The 14,010-nt window shown below is 45.9% G+C and overlaps 1 protein-coding gene across 1 annotated transcript in view; it reads left to right on the forward strand.

Moving 5' to 3' along the window:
- Positions 1-14,010, forward strand: part of LOC126161230 (dehydrogenase/reductase SDR family member 11-like) — a 48,268-nt gene that overhangs the window by 30,255 nt on the left and 4,003 nt on the right. The window contains exons 4-5 of the mRNA XM_049916972.1: positions 7,456-7,585; positions 7,676-7,805. Coding sequence (XP_049772929.1) covers positions 7,456-7,585; positions 7,676-7,805 — 260 coding nt within the window. The remainder of the gene's footprint in view (positions 1-7,455; positions 7,586-7,675; positions 7,806-14,010) is intronic.

A 14,010-nucleotide genomic window follows, 5' to 3' on the forward strand; every position in this document is an offset into this window, starting at 1 on the left:
GGGGACTGATGACCATAGATGTTAAGTCCCATAGTGCTCAGAGCCATTTTTTTGTTAGATCGTGTGTATCGGAGAGCACCGAATTACGTAGGAATGCAAAGGGAACGGTGATGGACCTCAGGTACAGTAGAGACTGGAACAGCACATTACGTCCACATGCTAACACCTTTTTATTGGTCTTTTTCAATGACGCACATGTACATTACCATGAGGGGTGAGGTACACGTTCGACGGGCGTTTCATAGGACGTGGAGGACGCATAAATTGGCCAGCCCGTTCTCCTGATCTTACACCTCTGGACGTCTTTCTGTGGGGTACGTTAAAGGAGAATGTGTACCGTGATGTGCCTACAACCCCAGAGGATATGAAACAACGTATTGTGGCAGCCTGCGGCGACATTACACCAGATGTACTGCGGCGTGTGCGACATTCATTACGCCAGAGATTACAATTGTGTGCAGCAAATGATGGCCACCGCATTGAACATCAATTGACCTGACATGTCGGGACACGCTCTATTCCACTCCGTCATTGAAAACGGAAACCACGTGTGTACGTGTACCTCACCCCTCATGGTAATATACATGTGCGTCATTGAAAAAGACCAATAAAAAGGTGTTAGCATGTGGACGTAATGTGCTGTTCCAGTCTCTACTGTACCTGAGGTCCATATACTCGTTTGGATCCCTACGTAATTCGGTCCTCTCCGATACACACGATCGAACAGCAGAGGAGTGGTACTCAAGCGTCAACTTCAGGTTACAGTATCTCCGGATGTAATTAACACTTTACAATGCAACAAACGGCACTGATTACGTATTTGTTTATATGTTCAGATGTGCTAACAAAACTAACGGGGTTCCATTTAAAAAAACGTAGGTTTGTGTTAAAAAACATACTTCCGTGCATTTTTTTATGGTTTGTATTAACCAATTACACTAGCCCCTCTGCTCTCGTTCGGTCTGTGGAATCGGTTCGTCAGTATTTGATGTGGTTTACGAAATATATCCAGTGGTAACGTTAGGTGACTCACCCTGTATAGTCGGTAAGAGGTCTACTCGGGAACTAACTACCTTCTTACGTCATACAATAGGAACCATTTACACGAACAAACATGCAGGGCCACGCCAACTTTTGACAATTAATTAATTATTCGTTGATGGTGTCGGTTCTCTACGACGCGTCGCTCAGGCACCATCTCTGGACCCAGCGATGGCGAGTTGTTGCATCGCTGAAGCCGCGCGCGCTCAACACCTGTTTTTTTTGTTTTTTCGTAAACGGTCTCGGATCATCTATAACAAGTTTTGTCGCCCTTAATACATCGTACACGTATATTTATAGTAACCACTAGGTGTTATTAGTCGTTTATCGGGTCGGATAAACATCAATTTTAAAGGCGAACGTGACCCATGCGTTTTGACACAGCACAGGATTCGTCCGAAAACACTGAGTCCATTCCTGCCACAGTGACGGCTATCCATACACCACTGCCGTCTAGCCTGTTTCTGCTGATTCGTCAACCGTAGAGTAGGAAGTGGACGACGCGGACGTAACCCATGTCGTAATAAACGGCGACAGTCAGCCCTGGTCTTGTACGGGGTGTTCCACTGCTGCGCCAGAGACAAGGAGGACGCATCTCTGTCCTTTAAAGCTATTCGGATGAGTTGTCAGTCTTCTTGGAGAATGATCTGGGTGCTGCGACCTGCCCCATCTCATAACGTTCTACGGCCTACCGTGAACCATTCTGCACACACCCGTTGCGCTGTCGAAACGTTTGGACCCACACGATCAGAAACTTCCCTGACGGATGCATCACTTTCTCTTATACCAATAATGTGCCCTCTTTCAGACTCGGTGATTTGACGGTACGGTTCGCGCATACGTCTTCGATTAAACTTGCATGTCTGCTCAAGTCATACTGATCCATTTCCCTAGGTTTTTAGAGACAACGAGCGCCGCAGACAAATTTTACTATTAGGTAGTGTTGTGGCTTGTTATCGATCCGGCCGAGCGGTTCTAGGCGCTACAGTCTGGAACCGCGCGACCGATACGGTCGCAGGTTCGAGTCCTGACTCGGGCATGGATGTGTGTGATGTCCTTAGGTTAGTTAGGTTTAAGTAGTTCTAAGTTCTAGTGGACTGATGACCTTAGAAGTCAAGTCCCATAGTGCTCAGAGCCATTTGAACCATTTGTTATCAATATTGACCTTGAATCCGCGCACTGACAAGGTTAAAATGCTAATCACTTCTGCAGAGCATACTAATGTACACGTCCTGTGGATATGAACGTCCTGTCTCTAGTCGTTCGAGGTGTTCTGTTCTTTTTTTCAGAACATGAGTGTATTTACAGTCTAATTTAAACCTAGTCAAGCTCAGCCATAAATATTTTTTCTATTATTCGATTCACTATCTCATTAGTTACTCAACGTATCCTGTCTAACTCTCAACGTTTTCCTGTAGCACAGCGTTTTAAAAGCTGTTATTCTCTATTTCTTTGAACTGTTTCTTCTCCACGTTTCGTAAAAGGCTAAACTGTAGATAAATATATTTGGAAAAGATTTCCTACAATTTAAAAGTGTATTAGATCTTAACAAATGTCCGTTGTTTAGGAACGCATATTATATATCCTCTTTACCTCGGCCATCGTCAGTTTTTTCCTAGACTGAAATTGTTTCAATTAAAGCAGTCTTGATCGAATGTGAGTTATTTATTTCATTCTGTGACCGGTTTCGATCTCTGCTCCATGTAACTGTCTCCTGCTCTCATCACGGAGTAAAATGGTCTGATGATGATCCTATAAGAGCTCAAAATCGATTACACAATGAAGTAAGTGACTTACATACCATCTAGACTGCTTTTATTGAAATGATTTTATCAAAGTTTTATCGATAGCTGTTTTTTCCACTGACAATATTACAAAAAGGTCTTGAGTTATTTTGCTACCCAAATAGTAAACATCTATTTCTTTTACTATCTCATTTCCTAATTTAATTCTCTCAGCATTGCCTGTTTTAACTTCACTATGCTCCATTACCCTTGATTTAGTTTTGTTGATGTCCGTTTTGTAAGCACTTTTCACTATACTATCCATTAGTTGAACGAATCATTCAGCTCCTTACCGTATCTTACAGAATTACCATATCATTCGTAAATCTCATTTCTTTTCTCCCTTAAAGTGAATTCGCTTTCCAAATATCTCATTGGTATTCTTTCCTGCTTCCTTAGTGTAGAGGTTGACACAAGGTGAGGGTACAACATGTCTGACTCCATTTTCTACTACGGCTTCCCTGTCATAATTTTAGACCGTTACATGTTTTCATTAATGTGACCACGGCCTATGTTCGACGGCAACCACCCCCGCAGATGAGATGTGGCAGCACTAACAGTGGAGAATGGAAAGCGTGCGTGTGTGTGTGTGTGTGTGTGTGTGTGTGTGTGCGGGGGGGGGGGGGGGCGGATAACAATGCAGTCGTTGTCGTAATGCGGAAATGGAGGGATTCATCTGACATCCAAAAGGGCATGAGCACTGGCTTTCAGGCCAAGGGTGGAAGCATTTCCGAAACGGCAAAGTTTGTTAACTGTTGGCGAACCGCCGTGATGAAAGTATACCGTCCATGGCAAAATGGCACTGTCCAAAACTGGCGCCGAGGCAACTAAGGTGCACCACGGGGCATAGATGACAGGGGGGAACGAGGGCAATGGAGAAGTGTACGGGCGAACTGAGCAGCTGACCGCCTACATGAGCCAAGGGTTACCAACGACAGTTCGGCGAACGTTACTGCGTATGAGTTTCCGCAGCAGGTGGCTGGTTCTTGGAACCGTGCTGACTGCTGCTCATCGGCGACGAAGGCGCCAACACCGCAATTGGACGCCCATTCAGTGGCAACAGGTGGCCTTTTCAGATGAATCACGTTTCATGCCCCATCGGACAGATGGCCATTCTTGAGTACGGCGTGAATAGTCTGGAAGCAACCAAAGCGGAACGTTCAGATCTAGAGAAAATTTTTTTGGCATTCGCTGGGTGATCTCGTCATTCTAGAAAATACAATGGATCAACACAAATTTCCATTTGTCTTTGGGGACCATGTCTGCGTGTAACCTCCCCCTCACTTACCGACCTTAATGACAGTGAAAAATTAAACCGCGTGTACCTAATGGAAATTTGGGAAAAGCAATCGTCACCGAAGTTAATCTGTCGGTAAAGAGGGAGGAAAGGGTTACATCTAAATGAAAGGAAAAATGTTAATGAAACAGGTGGAAATTAATTTTGAAAAGGGGTAAAGTTAATAAAGAATGTAAATGTGCGGCCATTACGTTAACAATTAACTAGCGGTAATTAGGTATTTGAGATTTGGGGGAAATTACGGTCGCCAGTCCTAAGGACAATTACTATAGTAACTGAAAAAGAAAGGTTATTACACATATAATAGCACTAGAAGTGTGGCAACTGAAGGTTGGCACGTGCAGTGTGAAAACTGAAAGTTTGTCAGAAGTAATAAATTTCGCTACACTCTGACTTAATTTAGCAAAAGAATTAATAAAACCGGAAAATCGAAAGTTAATTTAGTGACTGAAGTTAATAGTGAGCTTTCTTTCTGAAGCACATCTAAATTCAGTAAAATACGGTTAGTCTTGGACTACCTCAACAATCATTTCAAAAGCTACTTGAATCTACGCGATTTAGAAAGAAGAGATTTAACTTTGAACTTGAATTAAATGATTCTGAACAATTAACAATAGTAAAATTTAGTACGTACCAAGCTGAGCTGCAGTCACAGGTAAGCTAAAATACGGTAACAAAACTCGCACTCTTAATTTGTGCTTGTGTAATCTAAATATTGTAGCCAGCTATGAATACCTTAACTGAACTTTGAAATTAAAGCAGTGAAATCGAATGATGCTGGCGTTTGAATTTCAACGACACTCGGGTTCATTCCGGAAAAGGAAGGGACCCTACTTGGTAATGCAATTGGGACAATGAGCAACAAACGTTCATGCTAAGTTGCTGTAATTTTGTGATGCAACAATTTTTAAAGTTTGAAAAGCTGAGGTCTGCCATACAGTTCTAAAACTTTACGTGCTTCCAGTCTTCCTTGTTGGTTGATTGAAGGTTTGAAGCCGTCGATCGAGGAGGTGGCGACAGTCACTCATTGTCGGCCGTCGCTGTTGCAGAAGCTGGATGTTGGCGCGCCTTCTCCTCGACACGGTCACCAGGCGAAACGGGCTCTTCATGTGCGCCAGCTAATGCTTCCCGTCCGCGACACCATGTCAGAAACTATCATCGCGAGTCGAGCGCAATTACATTCCGCCAAACCCCGAAAGCGCGGCAACTCGCGGGAGCTTCACACAACACACCTGCTCCACTCGCTACTCCAGCCAGACTCTCCCTCTGCTCAGCCCGCGCTCCACGCGGCAGAGTTAACACTCCCAAAGATCCTACAAACTTTGATTCTTCACACGACCTATCGATGTAATCGTTCGATAGCAGTTTTCCCTAGGCAACACCCAGCGTAAAAATACAAATAATATTTACGAAACAAACCAATTATACATCGACATAAAAGCATAAATATACATATATATACAAATAGTAAAACAATTACAGTATGTAAAGACACAGAAATGTCATATATCCAGGAAACAAAAATAAGGAAAACAAATTTATAGTACAATAGATGGAAATAGGAGGATATGCATTTCCGGCGTTACATGCGCCGCATGCAGTTTGTTTTTCCGCGGCACGATGACATTTACAAGCAGGACAACGCAACGTGTGACAAAGCTCGCAGTGTACGTGCGTGGTTCGAAGAGCAGCGGGATGAATTTATCGTGCTCCCCTGGCCACCAGACGCTCTGGGTTAAATCCCAGTCGAGAATCTGTAGGATCACCTCGATCGTATGTTCGCGCTGTGGATTCTAAGCCGAGCAACCTGACGTAGCTGGCCACGGCATTGAAGTCGGCATGGCTCCGCATCCCAGTTTGTACCTTCCAGAACTTCAGTGACGCTCTTTCTGCACATCTCGGAGCGATCTGCGCTGGAAAAGGTGGCTATTGACGCTTTTGACAGTTTGTCATATTAATGTGAATGGACAGTGTATAAATGCAGTCGGGTTTCTGCTGAAATCGTACAAACATTGCGCTTGCTGCTGCTTTCAAAAAGATTGTCTTTCAGGCAATGTAGAACAATTAGATAACACTGTACGCGATACACACCGTTTAGATAGTAACCGTAGCAGTTTGCGTTTTCGGTATAGTCTACAGTTATCTCTTCCCTGGCTCAGTATCTACCCAATCCTCGATTTTATTTACCGAAAATACTATAGGAAATAATTGGGGGACGACCGTACTGTCAAAATCGGGTCTCTGTAGATAGAAACTGGTGAGCCGAAACATTGGGACCACTGCCAGCGCGAAGCTGAATGCCGCTTGCGAGCGTTGTAGACACTCGACGCGCTAAAGGAACAGAGACGAATGGGGAATCACGCTAGCGACGTTCCAAGCGACAAATGTAATTCACTGACGCAAGCGACTGTGACAAAGTCGAGATTATTACGGCCTGGCAACTGGGAGCGTGCATCTAGGAAAATACTATGCTGGTCGACTGTAGGTGCGCCTACTACTGCCGTGAGCAGCTGTGGAGAATGGTTGAAGGATGGTGACACGGCGGATCGGTGACGAGGTGTTTGGATGTCTACGAATCATCACGGAACATGGAGGTCGGATTTGCCAGCCGTATAAAGCAGCATAGGCAGCGATCTGTGTCAGATCTGCCCACAGGGTACAATGCTGCTGCAGGCACTAGTGTTTCCGGCATCGTCGATGGTAAATGTAGCGGGACCGGAATAAACGGGATTTGACCGTCGATCAATGGAAACGTACCACATGGTATGATCAATCACTTTTGTCGTTACAGCAGGTCGTCAGTCGTGTCTGGTTAGGCCGTGATCCAGGTAAACGGCTACTGGAAACATGAACCTTGCCGTGGACGGATGCAAGTGGGGGACAGCATTATGCTATGGGGGACCTGTGGTAGTAACCAGTCGACTGCATGATCGTTGATGTGGACCCCGTGTATCCCTTCATGCTTAGTTTGCTACCGATGGAGGCGGCATATTCCAGTAAGAAATAGTTCCTTGTGAAAAAGCCAGAATTGTGCTACAGTGGTTTAAGGAGCATGACAGTCGACTCACAGTGATGTTTCGGCCACCAAATTTGCATGATCTGAACGCTATGAAGCACATCAGGGAAGCTGTTATGTGCCACTTTTGGCCCAAAATCCACTGGGTCGTAATTGGCGAGACCTGGGCGTACAGATCTGGTGTCACACCCTTCCAGAAACCTATCAAGGACGGTAGTCATGATGTTTCGGCTCATCAGTGCACTGTGGGGAGACTTTTGTGTCAGACCAGGCTTACAATGGGGAAAACTTGTATGTGTGGTTGTGTGTGTGTGCAGAGGGCAGCACGGAGGAGTTCCGCCGCATGCTGGAGGTGAACGTGCTGGGGCTGACGCTGTACACCAAGGAGGACGTTAACCTGATGCGCGCCAAGGGCATCGACGACGGCCACATCGTCAACATCGGCAAGTGACGCTCGCCTCTCTTCTACCACCCGCCTGCTGCTGCTGCTCGCGCTAATCATTGGCTCATTACTTATTGCCTGCTGTGTGCTTTCAGCGTGGCGGGCCACTGGACACCCCTCATGTCGGAGGGCGCTTTCTACTTCGGCACCAAGCACGCGGTCAGGGTGCTGTCCGAGGGCCTGCGCCGAGAGTTCCTCCAGCGAGACTCCAGGATGAGGGTCACTGTGAGTAGTCCCACCAACCTAGCATCTCTGCTTAAGTAATAGAGCAGACTCCAGTTCTCTGCTGCTCCACCTGGTGTCTACATGTGTATTTCACAAGCACTTATACTACTGCAGATACCATACAATTTTCTGACCCACTTGTAAATAGAACGAGGTAAAAACAAATCTCTAAAAACTTCCGTATCATCTGTTATGATCGAAGAGGACGTCGATGAACGACAAAATGGTTCACTCATAAATACACTCCTGGAAATTGAAATAAGAACATCGTGAATTCATTGTCCCAGGAAGGGGAAACTATTTTGACACATTCCTGGGGTCAGATACATCACATGATCACACTGACAGAACCACAGGCACATAGACACAGGCAACAGAGCATGCACAATGTCGGCACTAGTACAGCGTATATCCACCTTTCGCAGCAATGCAGGCTGCTATTCTCCCATGGAGACGATCGTAGAGATGCTGGATGTAGTCCTGTGGAACGGCTTGCCATGCCATTTCCACCTGGCGCCTCAGTTGGACCAGCGTTCGTGCTGGACGTGCAGACCGCGTGAGACGACGCTTCATCCAGTCCCAAACATGCTCAATGGGGGACAGATCCGGAGATCTTGCTGGCCAGGGTAGTTGACTTACACCTTCTAGAGCACGTTGGGTGGCACGGGATACACGCGGACGTGCATTGTCCTGTTGGAACAGCAAGTTCCCTTGCCGGTCTAGGAATGGTAGAACGATGGGTTCGATGACGGTTTGGATGTACCGTGCACTATTCAGTGTCCCCTCGACGATCACCAGTGGTGTACGGCCAGTGTAGGAGATCGCTCCCCACACCATGATGCCGGGTGTTGGCCCTGTGTGCCTCGGTCGTATGCAGTCCTGATTGTGGCGCTCACCTGCACGGCGCCAAACACGCATACGACCATCATTGGCACCAAGGCAGAAGCGACTCTCATCGCTGAAGACGACACGTCTCCATTCGTCCCTCCATTCACGCCTGTCGCGACACCACTGGAGCCGGGCTGCACGATGTTGGGGCGTGAGCGGAAGACGGCCTAACGGTGTGCGGGTCCGTAGCCCAGCTTCATGGAGACGGTTGCGAATGGTCCTCGCCGATACCCCAGGAGCAACAGTGTCCCTAATTTGCTGGGAAGTGGCGGTGCGGTCCCCTACGGCACTGCGTAGGATCCTACGGTCTTGGCGTGCATCCGTGCGTCGCTGCGGTCCGGTCCCAGGTCGACGGGCACGTGCACCTTCCGCCGACCACTGGCGACAACATCGATGTACTGTGGAGACCTCACGCCCCACGTGTTGAGTAATTCGGCGGTACGTCCACCCGGCCTCCCGCATGCCCACTATACGCCCTCGCTCAAAGTCCGTCAACTGCACATACGGTTCACGTCCACGCTGTCGAGGCATGCTACCAGTGTTAAAGACTGCGATGGAGCTCCGTATGCCACGGCAAACTGGCTGACACTGACGGCGGCGGTGCACAAATGCTGCGCAGCTAGCGCCATTCGACGGCCAACACCGCGGTTCCTGGTGTGTCCGCTGTGCCGTGCGTGTGATCATTGCTTGTACAGCCCTCTCGCAGTGTCCGGAGCAAGTATGGTGGGTCTGACACACCGGTGTCAATGTGTTCTTTTTTCCATTTCCAGGAGTGTATATAGAAAGAGAGAGCAGCAATTTTCCAAGTTTTTTCAACAAGAAGTTGATTTAGAGTGTCCGCAGCTTGTGGTCGTGCGGTAGCGTTCTCGCTTCCTGCGCCCGGGTTCCCGGGTTCGATTCCCGGCGGGGTCAGGGATTTTCTCTGTCTCGTGATGACTGGGTGTTGTGTGATGTCCTTAGATTAGTTAGGTTTAAGTAGTTCTAAGTTCTAGGGGACTGATGACCATAGATGTTAAGTCCCATAGTGCTCAGAGCCATTTTTTGATTTAGAGTACTGCTCAGACATTCCTGGTTTGATGAATGAGTTTGGTATTGAATACAAAAAGGAAGACCGGAGGCTGTTTATTGATTCATCCAAAACTAGTTTAAAGGCTGTTTTATTACACGATGGTAAGATTTTTGCATCTATACTTGTTGGACATTCTGCGCATAAGAAAGAAAGCTGTGAAAACCTAGAAATAGTGCTAAAAATAGGCTATTCTGCTCATGGTTGGACGATATGTGGCGATCTAAAAGTAACATGCATGCTCCTTGGTCAGCTAGGTGGCTCTACCAAATTTCCATGTTTCTTGTGTGAATGGGACAGTAGAGCTAGGGATCAACACTGGTGCAGAAAGAACTGGCGTCTGAGGAAGTCTTTTAAACCTGGTGAGAAGAACATTCTACGCAAAAACGTTGTAGATTCAAAAAACATACTCCTACCACCTCTACATATAAAGTTAGGCCTAATGAAACAATTTGTCAAGGCTTTGCCTAAATACGTACCATGTTTTAAGTATCTCTGCCAAACGTTTGCACACCTTTCAGAAGTTAAACTAAAAGAAGGCGTCTTTGTCGAACATGACGTTAGAAAATTGATGTTTGATGTTAACTTTGAATCCACAATTACCTTAAATGAGAAAGAAGCATGGGTATCATTCAAGCAAGTCGTTACAAAGTTCTTAGGACAAGAAAAAGACACACAATATGTTTCTATTATAGTTACTGTGTTAAAGAAGTTTAAAATTTTAGGATGTTTAATGAGCCTGAAAGTTCACTTTTTGAACAGTCACCTAGATTACTTCCCGGACAATGTGAGAGATGCTAGTGAGGAGCAAGGAGAGCGTTTTTACCAGGACCTTAAATGATGGAAAAACGCTACCAAGGACGCTGGAACACCAACCTGATGGGAGACTACTGTTGGTCACTTCACTGAGAAGTTCAGCAAGCGACTCATCGTAGAAAAAGCTGCACAAGAAACTTCAATGAAAAAAGAGAGCCGGCCGGAGTGGCTGTGGGGTTCTAGGCGATACAGTCTGGCACCGAGCGACCGCTACGGTCACAGGCGCGAATCCTGTCTCGGACATGGATGTGTGTGATGTCCTTAGGTTAGTTTTGTTTAATTAGTTCTAAGTTATAGGTGACTGATGACCTCAGAAGTTAAGTCGCATAGTGCTCAGAGCCATTTGAAAAAAGAGAAAGAAAAGACAAAACAATTCCAGCTGATAAGTGAAACCTCTATTAACACATATCATTTTTTTAAGTAGCTTACCGTAAATACAAACCATGCTTATGTTGTAACAAAGCGTTTCATTAATTTACCGTACAGCATAGGATTTTTATGCTATGTAATAAAAAGCATATTGCTCGAAAACTATGGGTGATACAAAAAAACTAAGTCTAGATTTGGATTCAGCTCATAAAAATCTATGAAGATCAACTATTAAAAGTAAAAAAAAATTCAAAAAAATTTTCGTTGGCCTGTGTAATTTTATTACGGTCAAGACTGGTTTCATCCATTTTTAGACAATTTTAGCCAGACCGCTGGTTTTCTCCACGAAAAATGTTGTCAAACATTACCCACGGTACAGCCGAGGGGGGAGCACGTCAGAGATGGAGCGTCCCGTCCGCTGGGCAGTCACAATATGGCAGCTCTCAAACGCGTGTCTTGTCCTTCCAGTGCTCCAGTGTCGCTATCAATGTCATCAAAAGACGTGCGAACATGCCAGTTCTGTTTCTATGATGGATAAATATTTGTGTCTGTGATATTGTGGATGTGGTTCTGGCAATGACGGAGCAGTGTTAATCAAAGGGGAGAGGGGGAAATTCGAATAGGTCCACGTTGCTGACGTTGCTTCTAGCAAGCGGTGCTTTGTCGTTTTTGCTGCTGACAAACGGCAGTAATTAATACTCAATGCCGATACCGGGGATGGAAATTATTTGTAAATGAGGGGTAGGCTTGCGTACTGCTCAGAGTCTTACATCCTTAAACCTACGGTTAGCGGTGATTACTTTGCGACAGCTCCTTCTTTAGGTCAACCACTTACTGGCACTTCATAGCTGGACCGCGACGTGTTTTGTAACTATTGACCCCTAGCTGTCACCTCCACTACTCGATGTTGACTTGCACACTTTTCCCACACATCCTTCCTTTGACATTACCTCTATAGCTTCTTGTGGACTTCAGTGCCTGTAAGTTGTTGTTTTTCATTTGTGAATCTACATACGATTCCAACTCCTGACATCCTTGGCCGACCGATCCCTCACGGCGCTGCCCGAGTGCCTCGCCACGCAAACAAGTTGGGCCTGTACGGGACGTCGCCATGTGGGTCGAACACACCTAGTGAAGTCACGCATTTTCGAGCCCTTCGATATTAGAGACGATCAGACTTAATCGCACGGAGGGTGGCTTTCCACAGTCAAGTACTCGGCCGACTGCGTGAATAGAATTTTAGATTTACATTATGTTTTATACGCTGCAAGTCATTATTACGAGTCAGATTTCGTTTGAAATAAGGAAACGTTCGTTTGGAATTTCTTAATCACTAACAATTAAGGATCGAGTCATCTCCTTCAGCCGTACAAAGCTGGAATGTGAGCGCTGATGAACCGTCCGGTGAACGCTGTGTCAGTTACCGGATAGGTTATTACATCTACATCTACATCCATACTCCGCAAGCCACCTGACGGTGTGTGGTGGAGGGTACCCTGAGTACCTCTATCGGTTCTCCCTTCTATTCCAGTCTCGTATTGTTCGTGGAAAGAAGGATTGTCGGCATGCCTCTGTGTGGGCTCTAATCTCTCTGATTTTATCCTCATGGTCTCTTCGCGAGATATACGTAGGAGGGAGCAATATACTGCTTGACTCTTCGGTGAAGGTATGTTCTCGAAACTTTGACAAAAGCCCGTACCGAGCTACTGAGCGTCTCTCCTGTAGAGTCTTCCACTGGAGTTTATCTATCATCTCCGTAACGCTTTCGCGATTACTAAATGATCCTGTAACGAAGCGCGCTGCTCTCCGTTGGATCTTCTCTATATCTTCTATCAATCCTATCTGGTACGGATCCCACACTGCTGAGCAGTATTCAAGCAGTGGGCGAACAAGCGTACTGTAACCTCCTTCCTTTGTTTTCGGATTGCATTTCCTTAGGATTCTTCCAATGAATCTCAGTCTGGCATCTGCTTTACCGACGATCAACATTATATGATAATTCCATTTTAAATCACTCCTAATGCGTCCTCCCAGATAATTTATGGTATTAACTGCTTCCAGTTGCTGACCTGCTATTTTGTAGCTAAATGATAAAGGATCTATCTTTCTGTGTATTCGCAGCACATTACACTCGTCTACATTGAGATTCAATTGCCATTCCCTGCACCATGCGTCAATTCGCTGCAGATACTCCTGCATTTCAGTACAATTTTCCATTGTTACAATACAACCTCTCGATACACCACAGCATCATCTGCAAAAAGCCTCAGTGAACTTCCGATGTCATCCACCAGGTCATTTATGTATATTGTGAATAGCAACGGTCCTATGACACTCCCCTGCGGCACACCTGAAATCACTCTTACTTCGGAAGACTTCTCTCCATTGAGAATAACATGCTGCGTCCTGTTATCTAGGAACTCCTCAATCCAATCACACATTTGGTCTGATACTCCATATGCTCTTACTTTGTTCATTAAACGACTGTGGGGAACTGTATCGAACGCCTTGCGGAAGTCAAGAAACACGGCATCTACCTGTGAACCCGTGTCTATGGCCCTCTGAGTCTCGTGGACGAATAGCGCGAGCTGGGTTTCACATGACTGTCTTTTTCGAAACCCATGCTGATTCCTACAGAGTAGATTTCTAGTCTCCAGAAAAGTCATTATACTCGAACACAATACGTGTTCCAAAATTCTACAACTGATCGACGTTAGAGATATAGGTCTATAGTTCTGCACATCTGTTCGACGTCCCTTCTTGAAAACGGGAATGACCTGTGCCCTTTTCCAATCCTTTGGAACGCTACGCTCTTCTAGAGACCTACGGTACATCGCTGCAAGAAGGGGGGCAAGTTCCTTCGCGTACTCTGTGTAAAATTGAACTGGTATCCCGTCAGGTCCAGAGGCCTTTCCTCTTTTGAGTGATTTTAATTGTTTCTCTATCCCTCTGTCGTCTATTTCGATATCTACCATTTTGTCATCTGTGCGACAATCTAGAGAAGGAACTACAGTGCAATCTTCCTCTGTGAAACAACTTTGGAAAAAGGCATTTAGTATTTCGTCC

Source organism: Schistocerca cancellata, chromosome 2 (genome assembly GCF_023864275.1).
Source record: "Schistocerca cancellata isolate TAMUIC-IGC-003103 chromosome 2, iqSchCanc2.1, whole genome shotgun sequence".
Taxonomy (NCBI): domain Eukaryota; kingdom Metazoa; phylum Arthropoda; class Insecta; order Orthoptera; family Acrididae; genus Schistocerca; species Schistocerca cancellata.